The 26,939-nt window shown below is 37.9% G+C and overlaps 1 protein-coding gene across 2 annotated transcripts in view; it reads right to left on the bottom strand.

The window, feature by feature from the left end:
* CDH9 (cadherin 9) overlaps positions 1-26,939 on the bottom strand; it is a 128,288-nt gene that overhangs the window by 20,012 nt on the left and 81,337 nt on the right. For both annotated transcript variants that reach the window (XM_048839668.2, XM_048839667.2), the window contains 4 exons: positions 8,712-8,831; positions 7,241-7,408; positions 3,208-3,395; positions 544-797 (listed from right to left, as the gene is read on the bottom strand). In XM_048839668.2, the coding sequence (XP_048695625.1) occupies positions 544-797; positions 3,208-3,395; positions 7,241-7,408; positions 8,712-8,831 (730 nt within the window). The remainder of the gene's footprint in view (positions 1-543; positions 798-3,207; positions 3,396-7,240; positions 7,409-8,711; positions 8,832-26,939) is intronic.

The raw sequence follows: 26,939 nt of genomic DNA, 5'->3' as shown, positions 1-26,939 counted from the left end.
TTTCATTCACTGGGCCTGTTGCAAGGTGTGATGCAGAATGCTGAGTTCCATCGACCCGCAGAGATGCATGTTCATCCAACAGAAATCACCGTCTTGAACATCTTAGATAAGCTGGCCAATAGGGACAAATAAGGTAAAATAGCATTGCCCTGAAAATGATATATGCAAGAGTTCTGCAAAGCAGTGTGTGTTTGTTATAATCAGGCTTATACACTTTTGCCTGACCCCCATATTTTTCCATTTGAAAAGACATATTGTGATGTATTAATTCTGTTTGCCATCACTAGATCTCCATAGATATTTGATTGCTCAATTTCTTTCCACTTGATCACTGTAGGCCTGATCCTATAATGTGCTAAGTGCCCTTAACTGTCACTTCACTCATTTGTGTCCTCTACTGTCACTGAGCTCATTTGGAATTAAAGCTGCTATTTACTGCTGAGGATCAGACCATATGCCATTTACTTTACTACATTTCGAGAGAAAGATGAAATGAGCATCTACATCAAAAGCATTTTACACCATGCATGAACTGATATTTACTTTATCGCATTCTTGGTAGTATCTGGATCTTGAGCTATCACTTGCCCAATGATAGTTCCCTCCTTGGAATCTTCATCTACTTCTATTATATAAGAGCTCCTGCTGAACACTGGAGGTTCGTCTATGTCTTCCACAGAAACTTTGATGAGAGCTGTGTCCTTAAATGGCCCCAAGTGGAAAAAGCGTGGGTCAGGATGAGTATTGGCTGCCTCCACTCTTAAGGAGTACAGCATCTTGTTTTCAAAATCCAACTGCTAGAGAGCAAATGATAAAAAACTGGGGTCAGTTTACAAGAAATGTTAAAAAAAAAATACAGCACTAAAATAATAGGGGCAGGAGTTATCAGGGACCGCATTAGCAGGGTTCTTACATGCACATACTCAACTCATCAGTCACAGCAATATAGAGCCAATTATAGATGACTAAGGTACAGGACAGGGGATTCTTCATCCTATTATGCAAAATGTAGCTTGGTAATAGTGATTAGGAAGTTGGTAAAGTCACTTTCTCCTTTCATTGAATTATAGAATTGGAAGGGACCTCGAGATGTCATCTAGTCCAGTCCCCTGCACTCGTTGCAGGACCAATTATCTAGACACTTCCTGACAGCTGTTTGTCTAACCTGCTCTTAAAAATCTCCAATGCTGGAGATTCCACAACCTCCCTAGGCAATTTATTCCAGTTCTTAACCACCCTGACAGTTAGGAAGTTTTTCCTAATGTCCAACCTAAACCTCCCTTGCTGCAATTTAAGCCCATTGCTTCTTGTCCTATCCTCAGAGGTTGTAACAACCTTTTATGTACTTGAAAACTCTTACCGTGTTTCAAAGCAATTAAAATCTGCTATACTCTAGACATACAATAATGAACATATTCCATATTGAAATCTTGTAAAGGGGATTAATACTAGTGATGGGAAAATCTCAAAGGCATCATCATTTGGGATAGGCTTCTAAAGGCTTGCATGTTGAGCCTAAATTTATATAAAATTGCTTTTTAGAACAATCAATCCAGAATATTAGAGCTAGAGCTTTCTCATGAGTGTATTTTTGAATTTCCTTATTATGGCCAGTGTTAGGAATACCATGGGAAAAAAGCTTTTCTAATGGCAATCTGATACATCAGATTTGAGATGAAACTTGGAAGAAGGGCAGAAAATGGAAGGAAAAAGGTTTTAGTATGAGTGATGTGGGTTTTCTTAAAAGGTTTGTTTGTTTGCCAGACTTTAGGTTGGTTTAGCTATGAGACTGTGTCCATCAATAATTACATAATTATGAGAGTGGTTAGCTTGGTTTTACCATTTATATTCTATGCTGTATTTCATCTCTTACAAATATGTATATTGTTTTTATAGGATTCTGATGCAAATATTCCCCATAAACATGATTTATAAATCTGTATTTATAATCTAGTACTGGGTCAATCAAAGGTGGAATAGAATGAACTATGCGGGTCTGAGTTTTTTGTAGATCTTGACTATGATATCCAGCATATTGTTGGATCAAAATAAAATAAAAATGAGTTGTTCTAGCTCCAATTTCAACTTTGATTCACATATTTGTTATATTAAAAAAAATTACATTAAAATAAGTTAAGGTTGCAAAGTCGAGCACTCAGAAATTTAGGAAGTACCAGAATTACAGTAGCCCAGACACATTCACTCAGCCTTATTTTGCGTAAAAATGTGAAAATAATTCATAATTTTTCCAATTTTTTTCATTTTCAAAATGGGATTGCCGATTCTTTATCAGAAGCACTTTGCAAAGGTTCTCAGCTGATGAAGCTTAAATGAGTTTGGATTTATGTTCATATCTAATTATGTACCTGCATGCAAGGTTTGGGTTTTACGGTTTTATTCATATTTTCAGGGGTTCACATGTTCAGTAGAAAAAAAATGAGGCTAATGGCTGAAATGGAAAGTATCATGAGTTACCCCATATGATCTGTCTCAACAGCCCAAGGACAAACCCAAAATAGTGTGAACTGTAGCCTAAAATGTGTATTCAAATAACCTCAAAATAGTTTTCAATATGCTTATCTGGCCAATTTCAAGCCCTAAAGAATCACAGATTGTCTGTGAATTCAAGTTCTGTATATTCCTTTTATCTGAGAGCACCTGTTGACATGTCATGTAACTGTTAAGGTATGATGGAAATAGGGCAGATTTTAAGTAGGCTGGAGGTTTGAGTTGAACCTTTCTTGCAGCTCTAGAAGAAATCCCTCAGTGGAGAGACAGGAAGGCTATAGGAGGATAGGTTATCTATGGTGGGTTAGTCTCTTTAGAGGTGCGAGTTCAGCAAACTCAGACCTTCAGGCAAACCTACAACATTTTGTTCACCTCAACACCTTGTGAACCTCGCTGCAGAGTTCAGATGTTGAACCCCTCCAGGTTTTCATGCCTCTACTTCAAAACTATTGTTTGTGAGAGTGTCTCTTTGATAGACAGCAGCTGTTGAGAATATTGCTTTATGTGAAATGACATGCCAAGAAAATTCCCCCAAGCCTTGGGAATAACAATAGCTGATGAAAAAAGAGGACAACAAAACTAATACAGTTTCTCATCAGGTGACCCCAGGTAAGACTTTCCTTTGCCCTCCCCCTTGAGGAAAGAAAAAACCCACCTGGAGTGCTAAGTGTAATAAAAAGAGAGGGAGGAAAAATAAACCTTTTTGATGGTTATAATCCCTTCCTGTGTGTCCTTGTCAGTGATGATATCAAACATGTCTGATCCTTCCCCTTTGGAAATGCTATATTCAATCTCAGCATTTTCACCCACATCGAGGTCATTGGCTTTTATTCTGCCGAGAGGAGTCCCAAGTGATGCAGACTCAGGAGAGCTGAATTGGTAAGTACCTGGAAAAGTTAAATCAAACTTTTTTTTAGTCTTTCATCTCTCTAAATAATGCCTTTTGTTTCCCCTAGATTTTTTTTCTTTCAGTTGCCTTGAAAGTTGAAACATTCTAAGAAAAGTGCTCTTAGTCATCAGGAGTAAACTTTAAAACAAAGATGACTTGACTGTCAATGAAAAGTTTTGTTGTTTTTTTTAATGAAAGTGTGACACTTCAAAGGCACTTAGTACTGTATTCTTTATGTACTTTTCTTTTTGTACTTCAGATGAAAGGAACATAGATAGAAGCACAATAATACAGCAGTGATTATGACCCTGAGTAGTTAATGGATTTATTTATTTTGTCTATCTTCTAAAGACGTTTTCAATGATTGCAGAAGTTATTTTTTCTCTAGGAACCACAGTTTTCAAAACAAATAGCGGATCTGAGGAAGAAACTAAAATACAGTAGACAAGGATTTCTATTTTGAAATTGCCTCAAACAGTTTTAGTGTGTTTTATGTGAGATGTAAGTTTTTCATGGAAACACATAATACAGATATATCACAAAAAGCAATTGAGATGTGTAATATGTAATATTCCTGCTAACTGCTTGAACTGTATGAAATTGTACAAATGTGTTCAGATTCTTGAATTAATTCACTTTGGACACGTTTGTTTTCATGCCTGATTTCTGTTAATGCTTGTGGAATCAGGTTTTACTAGCCTGGATGCTATTGACAAAGGAATTTTAACCTTGCACATCTTAGTACAGAAGGTAAATTTTAAATTTATCTTTTCCCAGCATATGTACCAAAAACCTAACTGTAAAGTTAGGCTCCTGCAGAACAGGAATAAAATCACATGAGTCTTTTGACTAGTCACAATCAGGAAATATAACTTGAACTTCCATTAGCAAGATATGGCGTTAAAATAATTCTTAAAACAGTGTTGGCAAATACTTAGTAGTAACAAGAAGGTGTGAGAAGTTTGCAGACATTTTGCATGCCAATTTGTTGAATATTTGTTATCTGTCGTTTGCACAGCTCACTTAGTTACTAGCAACATGCCACTCGTAACAATTAGAAACTGGAACCCCGTAGGATATGTTGTGAAGCCTTGCCTGACCAAGACAACCTTGGTGAAGGCAGTGTGCCTGAAGAAGATACAATCCCTATTTGAGTGGTTTAATGAACAGACAGACTGTACAAGCTACACCAGCCTATAGCAGGTACGGCCTATATCACTTGATATGACTAGTTCTCCTCTAACGATGCATCCATGGCCTTTCTCTTCTCTCTCATCCATTTTGTGTCACACTGAGAGAGCAGTTTCTGAGTTTTCCCAAGTACTCTGATTATAACAGATCCTTGTGTGGGCTAAAGAAGGTTAAGTGAGTGTCTATCCCCAGTATCATGCACCCAAATCACAGTCTCTGACTCACTGGAAATGTCTTATCTTTAGAGATTTGTGAAAAAAATGGGTGATATAGTATGATGCTGAATTGTATTTGCTGTTAGAAAGTCAACCCTATAACTGAAAAATTAGCGGTGGGCTGCAAACCAGTAAGGCTGCAAAATTCATGTTACTCTCTTACAACAGGCTGAAAACTGTTTAGAAGTTAGATCTTATGACAACCAGCCTTCAAAAGTCTGACCTTTTCCATTTGTAGGCTTATCTAAACTTTTCATTCTGGCAATTGAGCCAGAAATCCTAGAGGCACAAACTTAGTCATGACACTTCAATTTTCCTCTGACATGAGAAGTCCAGAAATATCAGGGGAACACCTCCTTTGGGTGAGTTTGATTCTGAAAGCTGTCACTGTAATTGAGATGATGTCAGTGACCTGCATATTGTCAGCATACAAGATAATCAACTTGGTTTAGGGTATAATTCAGTTCCTGAAGTGTCCATTTTTTCATGATCATATGGTACAATTTTGTAAAGCTCTTGCCCTTCCTATCATTTATATTGTGCATAGCTCAGGTCTACTAGTTGTGTGCAGACAACTGTACCTTCTTAAAAACCTTTCTTTAAATACTTAGTCCAAGCCATGGTGGCTTCTCGTGAGAGTCTGTCAATTTCCCTTCTTTCTGGCCTCTCAAATAAATCAAATTATTTTTCAGTATTTTGGAGTTCATTCCTGTCTCTTTCACATGCAACTTCTTCCTCCCCTTTGGGCCTAGTTTCCCCGTATCCTATAGCCTCACATAAAGGGAAGAAAGGGAGGTAATTGGATACAGGAGGAGCAGATTTTTAAAATCAGCATCCTTTGGAAACATGCTCCAGTTCATGACTGTGTGAGGAGGAATGAAAACCTGTAGATTTTCCATCCATTTCTTGATTTGCAGGAGGAGCAGGAAACCAGCATTCTGGGAAGCAAGGCAAGAAAGGGGACTGGTCATTACCAATGTTACAATCATCTCAGTGTGTCCAGCCCAGATAAGGCCTTCCATATCACCTTCTGTGTTTCAGTGAGGTTTAAGCAGTGCACTGCATAGGGCCTTGTATGTGGCCTTTGCACTGGTGTAACTTTCACTCTAATTAAGGGCCTGATCCAAAGCCCATTCAAGTCAGCATAAAGGCTTGCACTGATTTCAATAGACTTTGGACAGGTCCTTTACTAACCTTGAAGACTACCAGCAGGAACAAAGGCTCCAGGGTTTCAGATGCCAAAGTTACATTACAACTATTTACCATTACATAGCCTTTAGTTTTAGATTGCAACTCCATGGCCAATCGTGTAATTCAGTGCAAAGAACTATACCCCATCTTTGGGTTCAACATCTCCAATCTGATAAAACCTCATGGACCATATTATGCTATTGATTTATTTTTTAGCAGAACTCCCTGTTAAAGTCAAATGGGAGCATTCTGTTGAGAAATAGGTGGCCTGAGCTTGCCCTGTGAAGGTGGTCATTAGGTTAGCAAACTCACAACATAATAATCCATTCTGGACTGGGCGACAAGGTATTTTTCCTGTATTCATCACCATGGTATCTGAGTGCCTTACAGGTTTCCATAAATCCAGAAAGGTGGTCTCTAAATCAGCCTTGATGTTTGTTCAGTCTTTGGGGGGTCTGATGAGAGTGCAAGCAAGGACCCCAATCAGAGCCAAAGGCAATAGTAATTGAATAATGTGGATATTTTCCTAGCAGATACTGAACTGAAACTCTGAATTATTTTCATATAGCTTACCTAACAGTCATCAAGTGCTGCTTTTATCAACTTTTGATTGCTAATCAGTTTGGGATCAGATTTAAACCAGCAGTCTAGGATTAAAGGGTCCACATCACATTGCACATCCCCTCTACCATCCCACTTTCCCTTGGTTGCCAGTTTTGCAGCCTAAAGGGTTTTCTTTCAAAAATATAATCATGTAAAATATGGGCCAGATTATCAAAATTACTCAGCACGTGCAGCTAGGGCCAGATTTTTGGCACCTAATGAAGTGGCCAGATTTTCAACAAAATTTAACCACCCAGTAATGCCCATTATGAGGACTGGAAAACCAGACCACTTATTTAGGTGCCCAAGTGGGTTGGATACTGAGCTATTTTGAAAAGCTGACCTTGTATTTTACAATGTATTTGCTGTAACAATAAATTGTTTCAGACATAACATTGCAATTACCATGGGTTATTGGCTCCTGTTGAAATTATTTTAAGGGTTTGGGAAGTAAGTTTATTCTGCTAAAGAAGTTTGTTTGTCTTTTATTTTTAAAGTGGACTCCCATGTGCTTTGACAAAGCTGCAGCATAAGCAGACACAGCAGTGCAGCTGTAGATGTGAAAAAGTATCCCAGATGGTGATGGTTAAACAATTTTAAAGAAGCTTTTTGAAACACAGCAGAACTATTAAAGGCTCCATACTCTGGGGGAATCGAGGCGGATTGTCATTGACATCAGTCAGTGTGATGTTCACCGTAGTGGTCCCTGATAATCCTCCCATCTGGCCTCCCATGTCCTTGGCCTGGATGACCACTTGGTACTGCTCCCTGTTTTCTCTGCTCATGTCTGGTAAAGCAGTTTTGATTATTCCTTGGATAAAAGAAAAGAGGGGAGAAACAAAAAACACTTTAATCCCTGAGTTTTAAAATGTAAAATATATTGTACGGATGTTAATCCCAGGAAAACAAATAAAATTGAAAGTGTATTCAAATAAGGCTTTTAATCCATGACCGATTTAATGTGATTGCAAGAAAAGAGAGAAATATAGCAGTGCAATGATTCAGTGTTTGGACTGTGCTAAATCCATGTAATTATCCTTTTGATGAGGAAAAAAAATGTTAGGTTTGTCACATTAACGAGAGCTTTTCAGGTATTTTCCCTGGCTATTATTTTGATAAGGTTATTAGCTCCAACCCTGGAGTGGTCTCTGTATTATACCACTTTTTCATTAACAGGGCAGAATTCTGTGTTATCCTGGATTCACTATTTCAAACTTCAGTAGATTCATAGGTTTTAACTTCAGAAGGGACCACTGGGGTCATCTAGTTTGACCTCCTGGATAACACAGGTCACTGGATTTCTATAAATTAATTCCTGTTTCAGGTCCACTAGCTGTGGCAGAACTAGAACATAACTTTTAGAAAAAAACATCTAATCTTGAGTTAAAGATTTTTTTTAGGGAGAACTCATTACAACTCTTGATAAATTGTTCTGTTAGTTAATTACCCTCAATATTATTTTTGTGCCATATCTCCAGTCTGAATTTGTTTAGCTTCAACTTCCAGCCACTGGATCCTATTATACCTTTGTTTTCTAGATTGAAGAGCCCTCTATTATCAGATTTCTGACCCCAAGTAGATAAATATAGACTGTGAGCAAGTCAACCCTTAACCTTCTCTCCGTTAAGCTAAATACACTGACCTCCTGGAGTCTTTCACTATAAGTTATGTTTTCCAATCTTGTCGTCATTTGCAGGGCTCTTCTCTAAACCCTCTCCAATGTATCAACATCTTATGGAAGCATGAGCCCCAGAACTGGACACGGTATTCCAGTAGTGGTCTCACCAGTGCTAAACACAGGTATAAAATACCCTCCCTATTCCTACTACTTTAAGAAAATAAAACTTACATTTTATGGTGCTGTAGGTTCACTGCCTTAATAATATGGGGCCATATCACACCATCAGTTTTCAAGCAGAAATTAAGAGGGTCTTCTGCTTAAAACCAGATAAATAGTCCATGTTCATTCTGAGTTTGGGACAAATATTAGACAGTACTTGAACAATTTAATTAGCATTTTTATAAAATTGGGTATAAATACTTGAGTGAGAAGGATCTTTATCCCTGTGTGTATTTCTGTAATTATGACAAGTAAGACAGAAAGGGTTGCTGACCTGTCTCTGGGTCCACTGAGAAATATGGCTGTCCCTGGAGGATGCTATACACTACTTTGGCACTGTTTCCATAGTTGGCATCATCCGCATCTGTAGCTGTCACTTGAATAACAGAAGTTCCTGAATAGGAACAAAAACAAAGAATCTATCACATGAAAAGAGATAATTTAGATCATAAGGCTGATGTACACATTTTTCTTCTATTTATAAAATCTATATAATGACCAGATGCATAGAACAATCAGAACCGGCACAGAATACATCAGACTAATCCAGTGTTAACAAAATAATTCCTTCTCCATGCAAAATTAAAATAAAATGTAAAACAACACATTTTACTCAGAATTAAAAAACAAAACAAAATAAGCCTCCCTTAAACCCATCTTTCAGAAAAAAGTCTGGGTAAACAGATAGGCCTTGATGCATGATCTGAAAGTCCAACACATCATGAGTTTATTGATCAAGGGGCAGCAAATCCAAGATCTGAGGATTGTCCTCTGAAAACACTCTGCTCTCAACTGGAACATGTCAGCTAATCTCAAGTGGTGGCCACAATGATGAGGTGGTCTCTGAGATGCAGAGGACCCATGCCATAAATAGCTTTATACAACCAATACACTGAATTGGACACAGATTAAGATTTAAAATCCTGTGAAACACAGGTATAAATGACTTCTGTGCAAAGCACTAATAAGTACTATAAAAGGGAAAAAATGTTTGGCACTAGCTGTTGTTTCTGAGCAGATCAGTAACCCTTTTGGAAGTTTGGGGGCGAGGGGGAGGGACAAATGAATGGATAAATGCAGTCAGTACAGAATCATAAAGTAAATCATTAACTCCTTGCCAAATGCAGATGGAGAAAAACACCCTTTTGGCCACATCTTCTTTCTGGATATCCTGTAGGGTCTCCAGATCCTGAATAAGAAAAGGTGTGGGTATACTCCATCCATGGAAGGGGAGATATCACCGTTGTCATTTCCTATAGTTGCCCCCCCCCATCCTCTGTCTCATCTAGGTTGAGCTTCAGTCAGCTACCCTTGCAGCAAAGCACCAGTCTTGACTAGACACTAGGAAAAAGTTTGTCCACATTATCTGGGATTGATGGAACAGAGGTGTTCTATAATTCCTTTCAGTGCTTCACGCATGCATTAAGCAAAGGGAATGACAGAGCAGAACTCTATGGTACTCCCATATGGCAAGGCCAGCAGGACAGATACTGCTACTCGGTCTTGTTAGATGCAACTCTGTTTACCATTGTGATATGGCAACAGTACCTACTGGTTAGGGCATTGTGAGTGGCATGGTAGAAGACAGGAAATATTTCTTCCTCTGCAACAAAAACAAGTAGTAAAATTATAAAAATGCTTTATGTCACAATCAGTCAAACTCTGAGGAGAATTTCTGCCCCACGCTCTTTAGATTTCTCTTTACCTGCTTAATCTGTCAAAGGTCATCTATAAACCAATGAGAGCTGTAAGGATAATGCAGAAGTAGGGGGTGTTTAAGGATAACTGTGTCAGTAAAGGGCAGAAGATAATGAGAGCATCCAGCCAGTCTGTGGATTAAGTAATTCACAAGGTGAACAAGATTCTTTCACAGACATATGTAGAACATAACTGGTCTCATCAGATGCTGAATTGAAAAAGTAAAATTAGGCCTCTGCCACCACAGGGGCTAATATGGCCCTTTGTTGAAGGAAGTTTGGTGCTTTACCCCCACCCACCTCCTCCTGTCCCAGTTACGAGGTAAGATCCAGATCTCAGTTCAGGCTGTGTGTACAGAACACATTCCCAACCAGCAACTGATCTGCATCCCTATATGCTTGCTGCAGTGGTGTCTAGGAGTTAAATAAGAACTGCAGAAAACAAAAACCTATTGAGGAGGATGAATAACTCTCTGATGTACTTTGTGTTAAATTGTAGTCCGAAACTCTAAACATATATTTACCTTGTTCATCAAATGTGGGTATTTGGGGAATGCTTTGGTGAAAAGGTGAACCTTGGAGTATAGCTTGAAGATGATTTCCTTAGGGAAAGTGATCCACAGGTGAGGTCTGGCTTGTGTTGAGAAACCTCTACCTTATATTTCTTTTGAGTTTATTTTTGCTCTCTCAATCATTGGGACAGTCAGACCCAAACAGGGGGAAGTTGCAGAAGGAACTGTAACCTATTCGAGTCAGAGCTGGGTAGACCAGTATCAGAACTTGAATTGGATGTGACACAGAATGGGGTTCCAGTGCAGTTTGTGAAATACTGGTGAAATATGCTTTCTTTGATTTGTACCATTGTGCAAACTGGCCACTACGCAATGTATCAGCTGCTGCTTTCTAGTGAACTAATTGTCTAAACAGGAAAAGTGAGTTACAGTATTCCAGAATGGAAGGCTGAATGGCCTCTACAGCAGTCAGAAAGCTTCCCCACCTGCACCCCCAATTCCTAAAACAGAATAGATTCATAGATTCATAGATACTAAGATCAGAAGGGACCGTTATGATCATCTAGTCTGACCTCCTGAACAACGCAGGCCACAGAATTTCACCCACGCACTCCTGCAAAAACCTTTCTTGTGAAAAAAATATTGTATTTTTGACATTTTGTCCCAGTTTGGGACATTTCTTTTATTCAAAACTGCACATTATGTGGCAAAAAGGGATTCCCCTTTTTTGGGTCAGCTTTAATCAGGAGCCACATGCAAAACATAAGTAACTGTTGCACAGTACAACCCTACCTCCTCTCACAAAAGCAACCCTCTTTCCCAGACAAAACCTATAATTCATTCTATTAGCATAAATCTCCCACCACTATGGAGGCAGTATTTCATAAATACATGTATTTTGTAAATGTAGGGATGATATCATTCTTGTCCTTTCTAGCATATATGAGATGTTTTCACTTTTCTTTTTTTCTCCCCAAAGCTTTCTTTTGTATGTTGAAATGAAATGCTCTCCTCAATTGCATTACTAGGACTTGTACTGAAGGACCATAAGGCAATCTTACCACATAGACAGATGTAATATGACTAAGCTGCTGTATATTTAATCTGTCTGAAATACTGTGTGGAGTAAATGCTCTTGCCACTAAATATAATGCATTTACAATAATAAAATAATTCCATAAAGTCTAACTGAGAAAGAATGGCTAAAACTGAATAACACTGCTAACCCTTGCCATCCTGCTGTTCAGTACTTTGGAGTATAACAACTTTCAGTACAATAACTTTAGTTTTTGTTTGGTGGTAATTATGCCTCTGATGCCCTGCTGGCAAATTTGAAAAACATTATAGAGGGAACAAAGAGCTGGAAAAGACAGAGTGATGTAGTTTGAAATGTTGGTATGCGTACATGTCTACATGTGTTTATCCTTTCTGGAGACTGGCTCCTCATCCCTGTCCTCCCAATAGGTACAGCCTAAGGAAGCACTTCTAGCATAACCATACCATACCAATGATGAGACAATCAGAGAAGGAAAGTAGTCAGATTAAAGCATGGCATTTGGGACTTTTTCAGTAATTAAAGAGAGACAATATAAAATGATGGGTCTTCCATAAAAAATGAACTATAACTATCTGAGTGTTTCTTTTTCATTTTTTTTTCAATGTGCTGTAAATATTTACAAGCAGAGGAGATGCTGCTCTAAGTTACACTCACTGCCAATGGTCTCCATGGACTGAAATAGCAACTGGCAATCAGCACAAGGCTGGGTTTCTTGCATATGTCATCTTTACTCTGGCTGCACCTCTGTGCTGGCAGCAGTGAGGTGTGTGGTGGCGGAGCCGATAGGGATACTCCAGGTCTGTTGCCAAAATCTGCAACAGTGGGGCATGAAGTATAGCAACTATATCCTTTGTATATCCTTGAGGTTGCAGATAGTCTCAAAAGGAGCCAAGAGGATGAGACTGACTGGATAAAATGTTGGACAAAACATTTTTTGTCCAAATTGTTTCAATAGAATAGTAAAACAAAACAAAAACTAAATTAAAGGTCTTGTTTTGTAAGAGAAAATCAAAATGTTTCATTTTGACATGTTCTAAAGAACATGTTTCCTTTTTTTCAATTTGAAATGAATTTTCACGTTGAAAATTTCCTTTTTATTTTTTTAAATTAAATCCTTAAAAGATCAAAATACAAATGAAGCATTTTGGATCAAACACAGTGTTTCATTTGTCACAACATTATTTTTTGTACTTTTCGGTTTGCCGAAAAGTTTCCCTTTGGGTCTGCCCAAAACAATTTCTTTCAATGTTTTTGGAAATGCCAGCAAACAAACAAACAAAAAAAAACAGTTCTAATTATAACCCCCTTCTTCCCAAAATGCCAGCCCAAAGAATGGACCTGATGCAGTGGGGGAGCAGGCTACACCTTGTGCACTAGGGAACTTGGAAAGGAATTGTTCCTTCTTGATTGTTCTTGCTGAGATGCAGTTGTGTGTAAGCCCTTAATGTGGGAAAGTGCCTAAATGCCACCATATGGCTCCTTATCAGTAACAATTCAGATTCATAAAAGAGAGAATATCCAAATCTAATTTCAACTAAGTTTTTAGGTGAAATTATAGTTTTCAAGAAAATGCTGAAGCCAACAGCAGCAATCATAGCTGTGTAATATCTAGACAATCCCACAACACGTCAGTTTTTTTTTTTTTGTGTGTCTCTGGCAGAGCCCTGAGGATGTTTCTTTTTTGCACAGTTGCTTCTCCTCATCTTCAAAGCTCCCCATTTTGTCCAGTTCATTTGGCCAACAAAGACTTTATGGAAGCTTTTTGGTGACCCATAGTTCCTTTACTTACATCAACTAAAAGGGTCACTATTGAGAGAAATGGGATGCAGAAAACCCCTGCCATCCCAGAGCTTGGATGCTTAGTCCCTGAGAAGGAAAGCAGCATAGTCCAGTGGATAGTGCCCTAGGCTGGGACTGTGTTCTACTCCTGATTCTATCACAGACCTGCTGAGTGACCTTGGGAAAGACAGTTTTCCTCTCTATGCCTGTTGCTCCTCTAATCCTTTGTCTTATTCCTCTATTTAGACTATGAAGACCGACAGATTGTTGACTCCTTCTATGTGTTTGAAAAGCAGCTAGTACAATAGGGCCTCAATCTTAATTCTAGCCTCTAGATTCTACTATAATAAGAATAAATAATGATCTCTGCAGTGCCCCCAGCCTTTAGCAACCCAGGACATGACACACTGTAATCAGAAATCAGCCCTGAATCTCTAACATGACAGTGAAAATATGGTGCACTATTATTAGGACACCAGACTGACCTTACATTTGTTTGATGTGAGGACATTTTTGTCAGCTGAGAAAACTCATGTTTGTGTGTTGATAAAGCCTGGTTCTGTAAACATTAATATAACTGTGGCAAATAATCATTTTCTATGTGACTGCTGTAAATAAAGATATTATTGTTAACTAAAATTTACATTAATGCGTGATTCATGAAAGCATTTTGCTGCTGTAGTAGTTAGATACTGTGGATTTTGTGGAAAAGATAATAAAGAGCTGTAATTTGAAAGAGAAATCCAAAGTCTGAAGCAGAAGGCAATGCAGCAAATTCCAGGGTTATCCTGGTCATATGCATTGTGAAATTAGACCAGTCACATTAAGGTTTGTTTTTTTTTAAAACAACAAAATAGTTAGCTACTATTGAGCGTAGATGATTGCAATCACTGAAAGAACTTACTCTATTATTAGATTTAGGCATTTTATCATCAAAAGTCTTCACAAACTTTGGGTTCAGTCCTGCTGATGGTCCACATATATAATCTTCCACGAGGAGATGGGGGTGCTCAACACATAAGCGAATCAAGCCACCTATTGATTATGGGACATGCCATAAAACTGCTGAATGGGCTTGAACACATTATTTCATCTCTGTTTCCCACCCCACCATTCATCAGTCTTGTTTATTTAGGCTATAAGCTTTTTGAGGCAAAGACATCTCTCCCTTTGTGTTTCTACAGTATCTAGCACAATAGGGACCCAGTCTTGGTTGTGGCCTGTAGGCACTACCATATCATAAATTATGAAAATCTTGTTTAGGTATTAACAATTGAAAATGTTGGTCTAACTGACTTACCAAAGGGCACATAGTGAATCAGTGTCAGAATCAAGAGCTCAGTAAAATTTTTCAAAAGTGCCTAAATGTAATTTTTAACAGTCACTTTTGCACTTAGGAGTCTAATGCTATGTGTGCACTATAAGGCAGGAATGTGATGGCCAGCTCATGTACTCATACTCGTTCTAACTGCAGTTGGGTTAATGAAAGGGTATGTACAAGAGCTCGGAATCACAACACAACTCATACTGTAGACATAGTCTAAAAGTATGTCTAGACTAGAGCTGGAAGTGTAATTTCTAGCTTGGGTAGACATACCAGAGCTAGCTCCAATCAAGGTAGCATGCTAAAAATTGCAGTGTAGCCATGGCTACATGGGCAGCAGGGACATGATAGCTGCCCTGAATACATACCTAGCATTTCAAATGGGCAACACTGCTATTTTTAGTACACTTGCTTGGTTAAAGCTAGCACTGGTCTGTCTATCCAAGTTGGAAATTACACCTACAGCTCCTATGTAGACATACAGTAAGTCTCATTGAAAGTCTGTGAGACTTGTGCTCTTAGTGCCTTAGTCACTTTGAAAATAGGACTTAGTCTTTTACATCATTTAGGCTCTGTTGAAAATGTCATCCATGAGCTCAGGAGTTCCTGGTTTCCCAGTCCTGTGCTTGAACTATAAAGACTCACTTCCTGTGCTCCTCTGCCCTCACCCAATCGGCTATATTAAAGAGGTTTGGATTATTACATTGGTGTTATGAGACAATAAACCTTCTGATTTGCTCCTCCAGTACATTGCACTATTTGTCATGCACTATTTAACATTTGCCATGGGGCTGAGTGAAGTAGTTCTCATTGGGGCAGCCTTGTGATGGGAAGGTCTTGAAAATCTGTGAATTACTGGCAACAGTGATATTTTATGGACTGCATTTGCATGCATGCATCCATGAACGCTTCAATGAACAACAAGTTGGCAGGTATTCTGACAAAACTGATTAGATGTGGGTGACAGGTATTTTAAATGTTTTAATACACACACAACTATTGTACAAAGAGCAATATTCTTATTCCCAAAGGGCTTGATCACACTTGTTCTTAATCTTAAAGCATCTTTTATATATATAGATAGGAGGTTAATAGAGACAGCTGGCTGAAAAGTGATTTGAGAAATATTTTGATATGAGGTCACATAGAAAACTCAATATGAGCTTGGAGATTGCCATTGTGGTGGAAAAAGACACTACTAGTCTTGGATTCATAGACAGAGAGAGCATATGAAAGCCAGCAATGTCACAATCAGAGCTGTATGGGAACAAGAATTTCCATTTTGATGGAAATTCCACAATTTTGAAATTTGTGTTAATTCTGAATTGGAACAAATCAAAGAATTTTTAATTTTTTTGCAAAATGAAATTTTTCATTTTGTGTGCATTTGTTTTGGGTTAATTTAAATACTAAGTTTTGAGGAAATCAAAATGTTTTGTTAGGTTTTTGACTTTTTAATTTTCAGTTATATAATATAATATCATCTAAAATAAATTTTGAAACAAAAAGTTTTTTCAATATGAAAATTCAAATGTTTTGTTCCAATAAGTTTTTATAAGCTCTAAGCAGAAACAGAATAGAACATTTAGACCTTATCAGAACAATTTGTTTTAAATGAAGTTTCATCAAAATCAACATGTTCCCACAGAATGTTTTGATTTCAATGAATCAGCATTTTCTGACAGAAAAAAATTTCTATTGAAAAATTTTTCATCAGCTCTAGTAATAATGCTGTTCTAGATAGTCTTGATGCAGCCTCAGTTGGAATTTTGGTCTTGTAGTGCTATTATATAATGTGAGCAATTTCAGTCCCATATTATAACAGTATAGAAAAACTAAAGAAAATAAAATTTATGCCAACAAAGCAGATACAAGGAGGAGATTGCAGACACTAATTATATAGGATCAGATTCATTCCTGATGTGACTACATAAGTATCAGCGGAGTTGGGATGAATTTGACGCATAGTCTCAAAAAGAGAACTCAAGGGGAACATGATTATAGAGTGTAAACAATATAAATGAAGGAATATAATTTATTCAGAGCTGTAAGAGATGAGGATATTAAGATGTGCAAACAAGTGGTTCTTGGGAGAAATCCTGAGACGTTTTGAGTAGAGATTGCATTTTTCGGCTTGTGGGCCTTTCAAAAAAAAAAAAGTCCTTTTGTGTTGACCCCAAAATTGGGGGGGGGGGAAATGTTGTGTTTGACCCAAACCAAAATGTTCAATTTTTATTTTTAAGATAGATTTGCAGTATATTTTGGAATGAAATGTCACTTTGAGTCAGAAAATTAAATGTTTCATTTTGAAAGTGTCAAAACAAAACATTTAGATTTTTTTTTTTGACTAGGACATTTTTTGATTGTAAAATTCAGCAAAAGTGACTCGATTTTGCTAAATGTTTCAGATGACTCAAATCTGCTTTTTTGGGGCGGGAATGTTTTGGGCAGAAAGTTTTGCTTGGATTTAGTACTGAGTGCTTGAATTTCTTACAGATTTTATGGGCAGTTTCAGAAGCCCAGCACCCCTGTGTCTGCCCTGTGAAGTGTGAAAGCTACAGACCCCTTGAATGAACTGCCAAAAGAAATGGTGGAAGCACTCTTACGGCAGATACTCAGGAACAGGATAGATAAAACATTATTGGGAACAATATAGAAAGTACTCCTTTGAATAAGCTGGGGGGTCAGACCAGATGACCCACATCAGCCCTTTTTTACCTTTCTGTCTCTGATTCTGTGAAGACAGTGCATCAAACTATAGACAAGGGGGAAATTTCACTGTCATATGGAATGCATGCTGAATCACCATCACTAACAGACCACAGACGCATGCTCGTGCAATAATAATGTTGCTGTGTTCCTACAATTTATTTAGTACATTTACTCCTATTATTAGTTTTGTCTCTGCGCGCTTCATTGTGGAAAACGATTATATTAAAAAAAATTAAACTGTGTGCTAAACTAAAACTGTTTTTAAAACGAAAACATGCTAATCTAGCAACAGCAAACCTAGTAATGTACAGACTTTTATATTTTCCCCCTTACTTTCAAAGCCATTTTAATGTCTGCATTAGGAAAAAGACCTAGATGAACTAAGGGGAGAGATGCTCCTTTCTGATGCTTAGGTCAGCATGGTTGTGCTGCAGCAAAGCTGATGCCAGATTCTGACACCATCACTAAAACCACAGAGCACCTTAATCTCCGAGTCGCAATCAATGGGACTGAAAAAAAATATATTGAAAAAAAGGTTCTACGCAACTTAAGTGAAGATGTCAGAATCTTGGCTCTTTGTTCCTATGCTGTGATTAGTCTATTTGATGTGTCCTTTATCGTCACTGAACACTGAAAATTGTGTTCAAAGCATCTTTGTCTATGCTGTGTTCTGTGTGATGCTTCATTATGTTAATTTACATTGTATTAAAATAAGTTGCAGCATATTGTTTTGCGCCGCACTAAAAAACAGATCTTATTTGCACACTTTGGAAATAATCTAATTGTAGGGGACGTCTGGTGGATGGAGATTGCCTTTGTATTCTGCTTACAAAATGGACACATTTGATATGCTTCATTTTAACATGCTGTTAGATAATAGGCCTGACATTTTCAAACTTGGATACGTAAAGTTAGCCACTGAAATTCATACTCATGCACCCAAAATTAGTGGCATTATTTTTCAAAAGGGTTAGTTTCCATTTGACTCCAGTGAAAGTTTTGCTTAAGTAAGGACTGCAGGATTTGCCCCAGGCTTTGAAGGATGGAGAATAAAATGTGAAATATAATATAATTAATATATACACGTGTGTGTGTGTGTGTATACATAATATAGATGTGTTTTTATCTTTTTTTGGAAATAGTTTTTGTATTCAGATATATTTAAAATTGGACTAGTCAATTCCAGTTTGTGCCAGAAACCTACTAACAACTGCTGCTGAGCCAAAATGCAGAAAGGAATGTTTCCAAAGTAAACTCTGAGGCAGGTTAGAATTTAGTTTCATAAAATGTTTTTCTGTCCGCAAAGACTAAATTATGAATTTTTGTGGTGTGGAGCGCTGGGAAAGGGGAGGACTCTGTAGTCCAATACAGCACAGAGGGAGACATTTTGTTATCGGTGTAAAAAAAAAAGGAGTACTTGTGGCACCTTAGAGACTAACAAATTTATTATTATTAGTCTCTAAGGTGCCACTAGTCGTCCTTTTCTTTTTGCGGATACAGACTAACACGGCTGCTGCTCTGACACCTGTTATCGGTATAATATTTCCAAGTGTCCCTAGACAGCATGGTGTTTTTCTATCCTGTTGCAAAGGTATTTCTTGAATGGTCCTGTTTTGTTGTTGGATGGGATATGACTCACATATGTCTCTCTCAGACATAAGTGATTAGCACTGCAGGCAGCGGTAACTAATCCCAACCATTGCAATCTCCAGCATCTGCAGCCCAGTAAAGGCTGTTCCCTGCATGGTTACATTGCATTGGGGGTAGGTAAGTTGCTCCTTACACTCACCCCTCTGGCATATATCTTCCCATGAACAAGCTTAATTGGAGCCATTATTTGAAATACCTTGTGAAGCAATGGGTTAGCTAGTTGTAGTTCAGATATTATGTAAGGAAAATGTGTTTGTGATGCTAACAACAGGTCACAGTCTTGGCCTTAAAACATGTCTGTAGTGCGAGAGAAAATACTGGCCAGAACAATGAATCTGTTTTCAGAGTACCTATGGGATTTTTACCTGTGCATCAATCAGAAAGGGAGAGAAGGAACCTTGATTTAACATCTTATCCAAAGGACGGCATTGCTAACAGTGCAGAATGTATTCTCTAGTATCCCCGTGCAGTGTCAGCATTAGATGTGAGCAAAAAATGCTGATGTGTTGACTTCAAGCCAATCATATTTTTGTCCAGAGGTTAGAGTTTTATATTTGAACAAGTACTCAAGTAAAACTGAGGAAAATTGATACATCAAACAATTTCTGAGCATAAGTATGATAAAAGCACTTTCAACATGAATATAAAGATCTGAGCCAGTCAGCTGCAGAAACACTTTCTCTTTTCTATGCAGAAATAATGGGAAATAAAATGACCCAATAAGATATTCACACAAATGGTATTACAATATATTATATGAGGGAGATAAAGAGGGAAACCACACATTTGCTATCAGTCATGGTTGGAAATTTGTACACTTGCTAGGATTGAATCTATCTTTGTAGGTGAGGACCTCACAGTTTGTAATGTATTAATCCTCACAACCCTGCTGTGAGTTAGGTAAGTGCTATCATTCCTGTTTTACTAATAGGAAGTTGAGGCACAGAGAGGGTAAGTAACTTGCCCAAGTTTACACAGGCCATCTGAAGTGAAGCAGAAACCTGAACTCTCGTCTCCCAAATTCTAAACTAGTGCCCTGACCTTTGGAACAGATTGCAAATGCCATTTAAACACACTGGAAAGGAAGGGTTACAAAGTTATGTTTTTCTCTCATCCTTCTGCTTCCATGGAATAAGTTATTAGGGGAAAGTTTTCATCATGGGGCAAAGTGATATAACTAAGTGCCTCTCACTAATATCAGCTGGGAAGTGCCAATGAGCACCTAACTCCCTGGGCACTTCTTTGAAATCTACCCTACTTTATGGGAATGACACCTGGTTATTAGTTACCATACTTCAACTCCTGTGCCCCCTCACCTGATAAGCTGTTAGCGTCCCCTCCTACAGAAGGATGGCTTAGAGATTCTGAGTTTCAGGTCTGAATTACTTGGATTAGTTAGCACTAGTGATTTGAATCTCTGGAGTGTCGATTTAGCACTTTATCTTTCTGAGGGATATAGAATGGACACTGAATGCACTGTGTTCTTTCAAATAAGACATTATAAAAACTAAGGTCCTCTACTTGTGTGCACATTAAAGTTCCCATATTATTTTTTGGGAGATGAGGGTTTACTCCAATATTACTAGCTAAGTTCCATCCCCTCTCCTCTGCTGTACTAGTTTTCCATATGGTTGCTGTCGTTCTATATTGGAGATTATTACAATCCAATGCTGGGTGAAAAGATTCATGTTTATATAAAATTAGTAAAGCTTTACAAGAGGAAACATGCCACAGAAATGAAATATATTATTTTAGAGAGAGAGATTTTTTAGAAGTAGAGCTAGGCAAAAATAATCATACCCCCAAAGAAACTGGTAAAATTATTACCAATACTTTTTGGTACCAGATAGGAAAAAGAAATACTTGGGTCATTTTTGGTCAATTTCACCCTCAAGGAAAATCAGTTTTCAGACAGAAAATAAAGCAATTGCCATTTTTTCACTTTCTAAAGCTCCTATCTGTCTGTCTGTCTGTCTAGTTGGAAGTAAAGGTCAGATTTGAACATACTGTAACTTCTTCTGCTACTTGGTCTCAATCCAAACACAGAGATCTTTACTAAAATGGAGGGTCACTGGCAGGAGAGGGAGTGTCTTTTGCACAATGGTGGAAAAGATTAATCAAAGAAAATAGCAAATATATTAAATAAATATCTAAGATGTACATAAAAATCAAACAAAATCAATATAAATTAATCACTTTAAGCTAAATGCTCCAGTTTCCTTTTGGTCATGTAAATACAAGGCAAAGGGATAAGTGCAAGAAAGGGGTGAAGAAGCATGTATTGTATAAGGACTTGTCTTCACCATGGGGAGATCAACGCTTCTGCAATAGATGCAGCAGGCATCGATTTAGCAGGTCGAGTGAAGACCCACTAAATCAACAGTAGAGCGCTCGCTGGTCAACCCCAGTACTCCAACTCTCTTAGAAGAGTAAAGAAGTTAACCAGAGAGCGTATCCTGTCAATGGAGCGCAGTGAAGACTCCGGGGTAAGTCAACCTAAGCTACATCAACTCCAGCTACATTATTCACGTAGCTGGAGCAGCGTAACTTAGGTCAATTTACCACATTAGTGAAGAAAAGTGCTAAGTCTTTACCCCCCAAACCTGCAAACGTTCCTGTATGTGAAAAATGCATAGTCAGCGCTCGACCAGTGCTTCTCTGCCTTCCCAAGCTATCCATATATGTCCAGACAGTTATGTGATATGTCTGTGAATGTATGTGTTATATAATTTGAGAGCTATGACCTCAGGCCCTTCCCTGTGTCAGTAGTTCCTTGGAGTGTGATAATTTGGAAATTTTTGTAAATCTACCTTCTCATGGGTTTTCCCATGTTTGCCATGATCTATCTCCTAATGTCCCCAAATCCTCCATTTTTATATCATTTAATGCATCTAATTATTGTAGCTCAAAAGCCCTTTTGGCGTTTCAGTAGGAAAAAAAGGTAGGCATAAGTGGACATACAATCTGTACAAAGAATAAATCCTTGGCCTTACAATCAAATCCATGCAGGAGGATCTTTATGCCTGCACAAAATCCCACTGAATTCAATGCAAAAGAGTCTGTCTGCACAAAACCTACAGGATCAAAGCCCGAGGCTATAAGCTCCTTATGGCAGAGATGTCATTTTGTCAGTAAAGTGCTATTCACATTGTATATGTCACTGTATACATTATTTAAAATAATTATAATTCAGGAAGAAATAAGTATAATTTGAGAATACAAATGGGACTAGAGAAGTGAATAACAAGGCCTCGGTGGATTTTTCCCAGTAAAATGAAAAAACATAACCTGAAAAATGGAGATTTCCCCAACTAAGAATATTCTTCATCAAATTTAGTACACAATATTAGCAATGAGTCCCATATAAATTACTGATGAACATGAAGTATTAAGTTACTGTGTAGAAAGAGCTGTATCAATACTAAAAAAGTACTCCGATCCCTGGGAAAAAAACACATTTAACTTGTTTTGCACATTTGAAAATGGAAATATTTTGCTTTCTTACCTTGATATTTTTAAAAAAAAAATTGAGCACAGAACTGCCATTTTGCTTCAAATATTTTTCTGTGAAAATGTCAAAATTTCTCTCTAAGAAAGATTTGTATAATGAATACTAAAGAATCCTTAATTTAAAAAAAACAGGAAAAATGTAAATATAAAAATGTAAATATACATATACAATATTACATACATACAATTGAGGAAACTACAGATTTTGACACTATATAGTGGATTTGAAACTCATTTGAAGTTGCAAATACCAACTGAAACCTAATTCTCACAAAACGTGTCATAGTATTGTACAAAATATTCTGTCTACAATATCTATACTATGCAGTGTGAGAGTTTGGAGTGCAAAGGCTATATCTGACCACAGAATGTGGTATATCACTGTATGAAAAAGTCATTTTTTCTCTGCACTCTGGTTGCTTTTCTTTTCATGCTAACTCAAAGCTAGGCACACTCCTCCCTCCCGCCCCCCCCCCCCCCCACACACACACTTAACCAGAGCATATTTTGTCAGCTAACACTCCCAGATTCTTAATCTAATAGAAATGGGTTTTGTAGAGCATAACAAGGCCATGAGGCTCAACCTTATTCCTTGCCCTCTTGCACCTGAGACTGGGAAAAAAGTGTTCTATGTAGCATAAAAATGTAAATATTCCTTGATGGAATTTTACACAAATCTTTAAATTAATTCTTATTGACTTTTAAGCAAACTCAGAAATAGAAAACATGAGGTTTATCATATGTCACCGCAGCTTTTCCTGTAAGAGTTTCAGAGGTGGAATAACCAATGTCCCCTGAGTTATCAGTAGCTATGATGACACAATGCAGAAGAAAGGTGATGGGAATACTCTAAAGCAAACATTTCAGTGTAGTCTCATTGAAAGCTATTAGGGAGCATGGTACTTAGGCTTTGTCTACACTGGCATGTGAAAGACAAAACTTTTGTCATTCAGAAGTGTTAAAAAAAACACCCCCCTGAAAGACAAAAGTTTTGCCTACGAAAAGCGTTGGTGTAAAAGATGCTTTGTCCAAAGGAGCGCTCTCCTGCCGACAAAGCTAACATCTCTTGTTGGGGATGGAAGTTTTTAGTTGGCAGGAGAGCTCTCTCCTGCCAACAAACAGCGGCTATACCATGCGCCTTTTAGTGGCACAGCTGTAGCAGCACAGCCATGTTGCTAAAAGCTTTGTCGTGTAGACACAAAGTCTGTCTTTTGAGGGAGATTATGCACATGGTGAAAAGTGATAATACTATTTTTAAAACAATCATTCCTCCTGTTTATCTGAGTGTGGGTGTGGCTGTAGCAAGTGCATGTAACGAGAGAGAGCACACAGCCCTTAGTTGCATCTGTTAAATCTGACTGACACTAATGGAGTTGACAGATAAATGAACGTAGTTTGACTTTATATTACACCTATTCTTATTGTGAAAATGAAGTCAATTTGAGGATTAAAAAATATATTCTGAAGGATGTTTACCAACTGTATATTAGAGATTGGTGAATGACGAAGACTAGAAGCCTTTCCTGCTGACATTAAGAGGACAGGTAGAGAAGTGTGTAATATTGACCTAGTTCAAGACCAATTTGTTTCCAACCACTTTACTGCTTCTACTGCTAACTTGTCTTTTCACAACTTCCTTCAGATGTAACACTTTCTTTTAAAACTTCAGAAAAGTCACTTTCATGCTGGCCTTTCCTTTGATAAACATAACTTTTATCTGTGATTGTGAAAGGTAAGAAGATAATAGACCAGATATAAATATATACACCAGTATAACATACATTTTACCTTTTCCTTTATAGATTGTCTTGAAAAGCCTCAGTTGAAATGATATTGCTGAGTTTATTTTCAGTTTCCAATGTGTACTTAATAAACCTTTGATTATGCAGGTTGGAAGGTACTACAGGTTTTTTAAAATCTTTGGATGCTTCACAGAATACTTTTCTTGTAATATTTCCACGTTCCAATGTGGTGCAAAGAATAATCACCTCCTTCTATGTAGAAGCTGAATACTTCATCCTAAGAAGGACATCATCAGTCCTTTGTGTCCTTTGGAATATCGGAATTGCCATATGAGATCAGGCAATTGTTCCTTACAGTCTAGTGTACTATCTCTGACAGCAGCCAATAGTCAGTGGTTCAGAGTAAGGTGCAAAAATCTCCATAATGGACAACTATGGAATACATGTCCTTAGGGGAAGTTTCTTTCAAGCACCTATAAGCCACTGGTTCCCAGTGGATTCCACAGTTTAATTATAATATGTTCAAATAAATATATATTCCTCTTGTCCTTCAAGCTTCTTTCTTTCAGTTTGTTTCCCTTTGCTTTTGTATTATATGAGCGGTTAAATAGCATCACTCAATTTGTCTCCTCTAAGTCATTCATTATTCCATATAATTCAGTATCTACTATATAAACTGAACAGTCCTAGTGTGAAGTCCTGTTCCCATTGGAGATACAAACTTTTCCGTTTCTCTACATGTAGAAGTATCTCCAAGTCTCTGACCATTTTCATCACCCATCTCTGAATTCTTCTTTTTCTGCAGTAGTCTCTACTGAGACTTGTTGATCAGAACAGAATATTCCAGGAATGAAATCATGGCCCTATTGAAATCAAGGGAAAAACTCCCTTTGACTTCCTTGGGGCCAAAAATTAATGTTCATTGTTTTGACAACCATTGATTTATAGTGTGATTATAATAAATTTTTCAGAGCTTCAGTTTTCATTTGCTGTCCCATTACTTATGTATCCAAGCATTTTGTTTTGATTTGCCTTTACCAAAACTGGCTAGCTTGTCCCTATTGCATCATGTTAGACTAGGTGTTTTATAACTCGTTTAAATTCTTATTTGAATGCATTTACATTGTACTTGAGGAAGACTCACTGGTCTGTAATTCCTATACTCCATCCTAATATAGTTACAACACGTATTGCCCTCCAGTCCTTCAGTATAGAGGTTGATTTCAATGAGAAATTGCTTTTTGAGTTTGTGTTATTGACTAACTTACTCATTTATAAAATGTACCTCTGTGATGATTTCATGTTGTTCCTCCTCCATATCAGCTATATTTTCTATTCTCCTCTTTACTATCTGATGCAGAGTTACCTTAGTAATATTGGCACCCCTAACTGATCTCTGTCTTACTTGAGTGTTCCTTGATAGTTGGTGAAAAGAAAAGGAGTACTTGTGGCACCTTAGAGACTAACAAATTTATTTGAGCATAAGCTTTCATGAGCTACAGCTCCCTTCATCGGATGCATGCAGTGGAAAATACAGTGGGGAGATTTATATACATAGAGAACATGAAACAATGGGTGTTATCATACACACTGTAACAAGAGTGATCAGGTAAGGTGAGCTATTACCAGCAGGAGAGCGGAGGGAGCGATGGAGGGGACCTTTTGTAGTGATAATCAAAGTGGGCCATTTCCAGCAGTTGACAAGAATGTGTGAGGAATGGTGTGTGTGTGTGTGGGGCGGGGGGAATAGTTTTACTTTGTGTAATGTCCCATCCACTCCCAGTCTTTATTCAAGCCTAAGTTAATTGTATCCATTTACAAATTAATTCCAATTCAGCAGCCTCTCGTTGGAGTCTGTTTTTGAAGGTTTTTTGTTGAAGAATTGCCACTTTTAGGTCTGTAATAGAGTGACCAAAGAGATTGAAGTGTTCTCCTGCTGGTTTTTGAATGTTATAATTCTTGACGTCTGATTTGTGTCCATGTATTCTTTTACATAGAGACTGTCCAGTTTGGCCAAAGTACATGGCAGAGGGGCATTGCTGACACATGATGGCATATATCACATTGGTAGATGTGTAGGTGAATGAGCCTCTGATAGTGTGGCTGATGTGATTAGGCCCTATGATTGGATCCCCTGAATAGATATGTGGACACAGTTGGCAATGGGCTTTGTTACAAGGATAGGTTCCTGGGTTAGTGGTTCTGTTGTGTGGTGTGTGGTTGCTGGTGAGTATTTGCTTCAGGTTGGGGGGCTGTCTGTAAGCAAGGACTGACCTGTCTCTCAAGATCCGTGAGAGTGATGGGTTGTCCTTCAGGATAGGTTGTAGATCCTTGATGATGCGTTGGAGAGGTTTTAGTTGGGGGCTGAAGGTGATGGCTAGTGGTGTTCTGTTATTTTCTTTGTTGGGCCTGTCCTGTAGTAGGTAACTTCTGGGTACTCTTCTGGTTCTGTCAATCTGTTTCTTCACTTCCGCAGGTGGGTATTGTAGTTGTAAGAACGCTTGATAGAGATCTTGTAG

Source organism: Caretta caretta, chromosome 2 (genome assembly GCF_965140235.1).
Source record: "Caretta caretta isolate rCarCar2 chromosome 2, rCarCar1.hap1, whole genome shotgun sequence".
Taxonomy (NCBI): domain Eukaryota; kingdom Metazoa; phylum Chordata; order Testudines; family Cheloniidae; genus Caretta; species Caretta caretta.
Note: the sequence above shows the minus strand (reverse complement) of the source record. Positions and strands in the feature narration are given on the sequence as shown.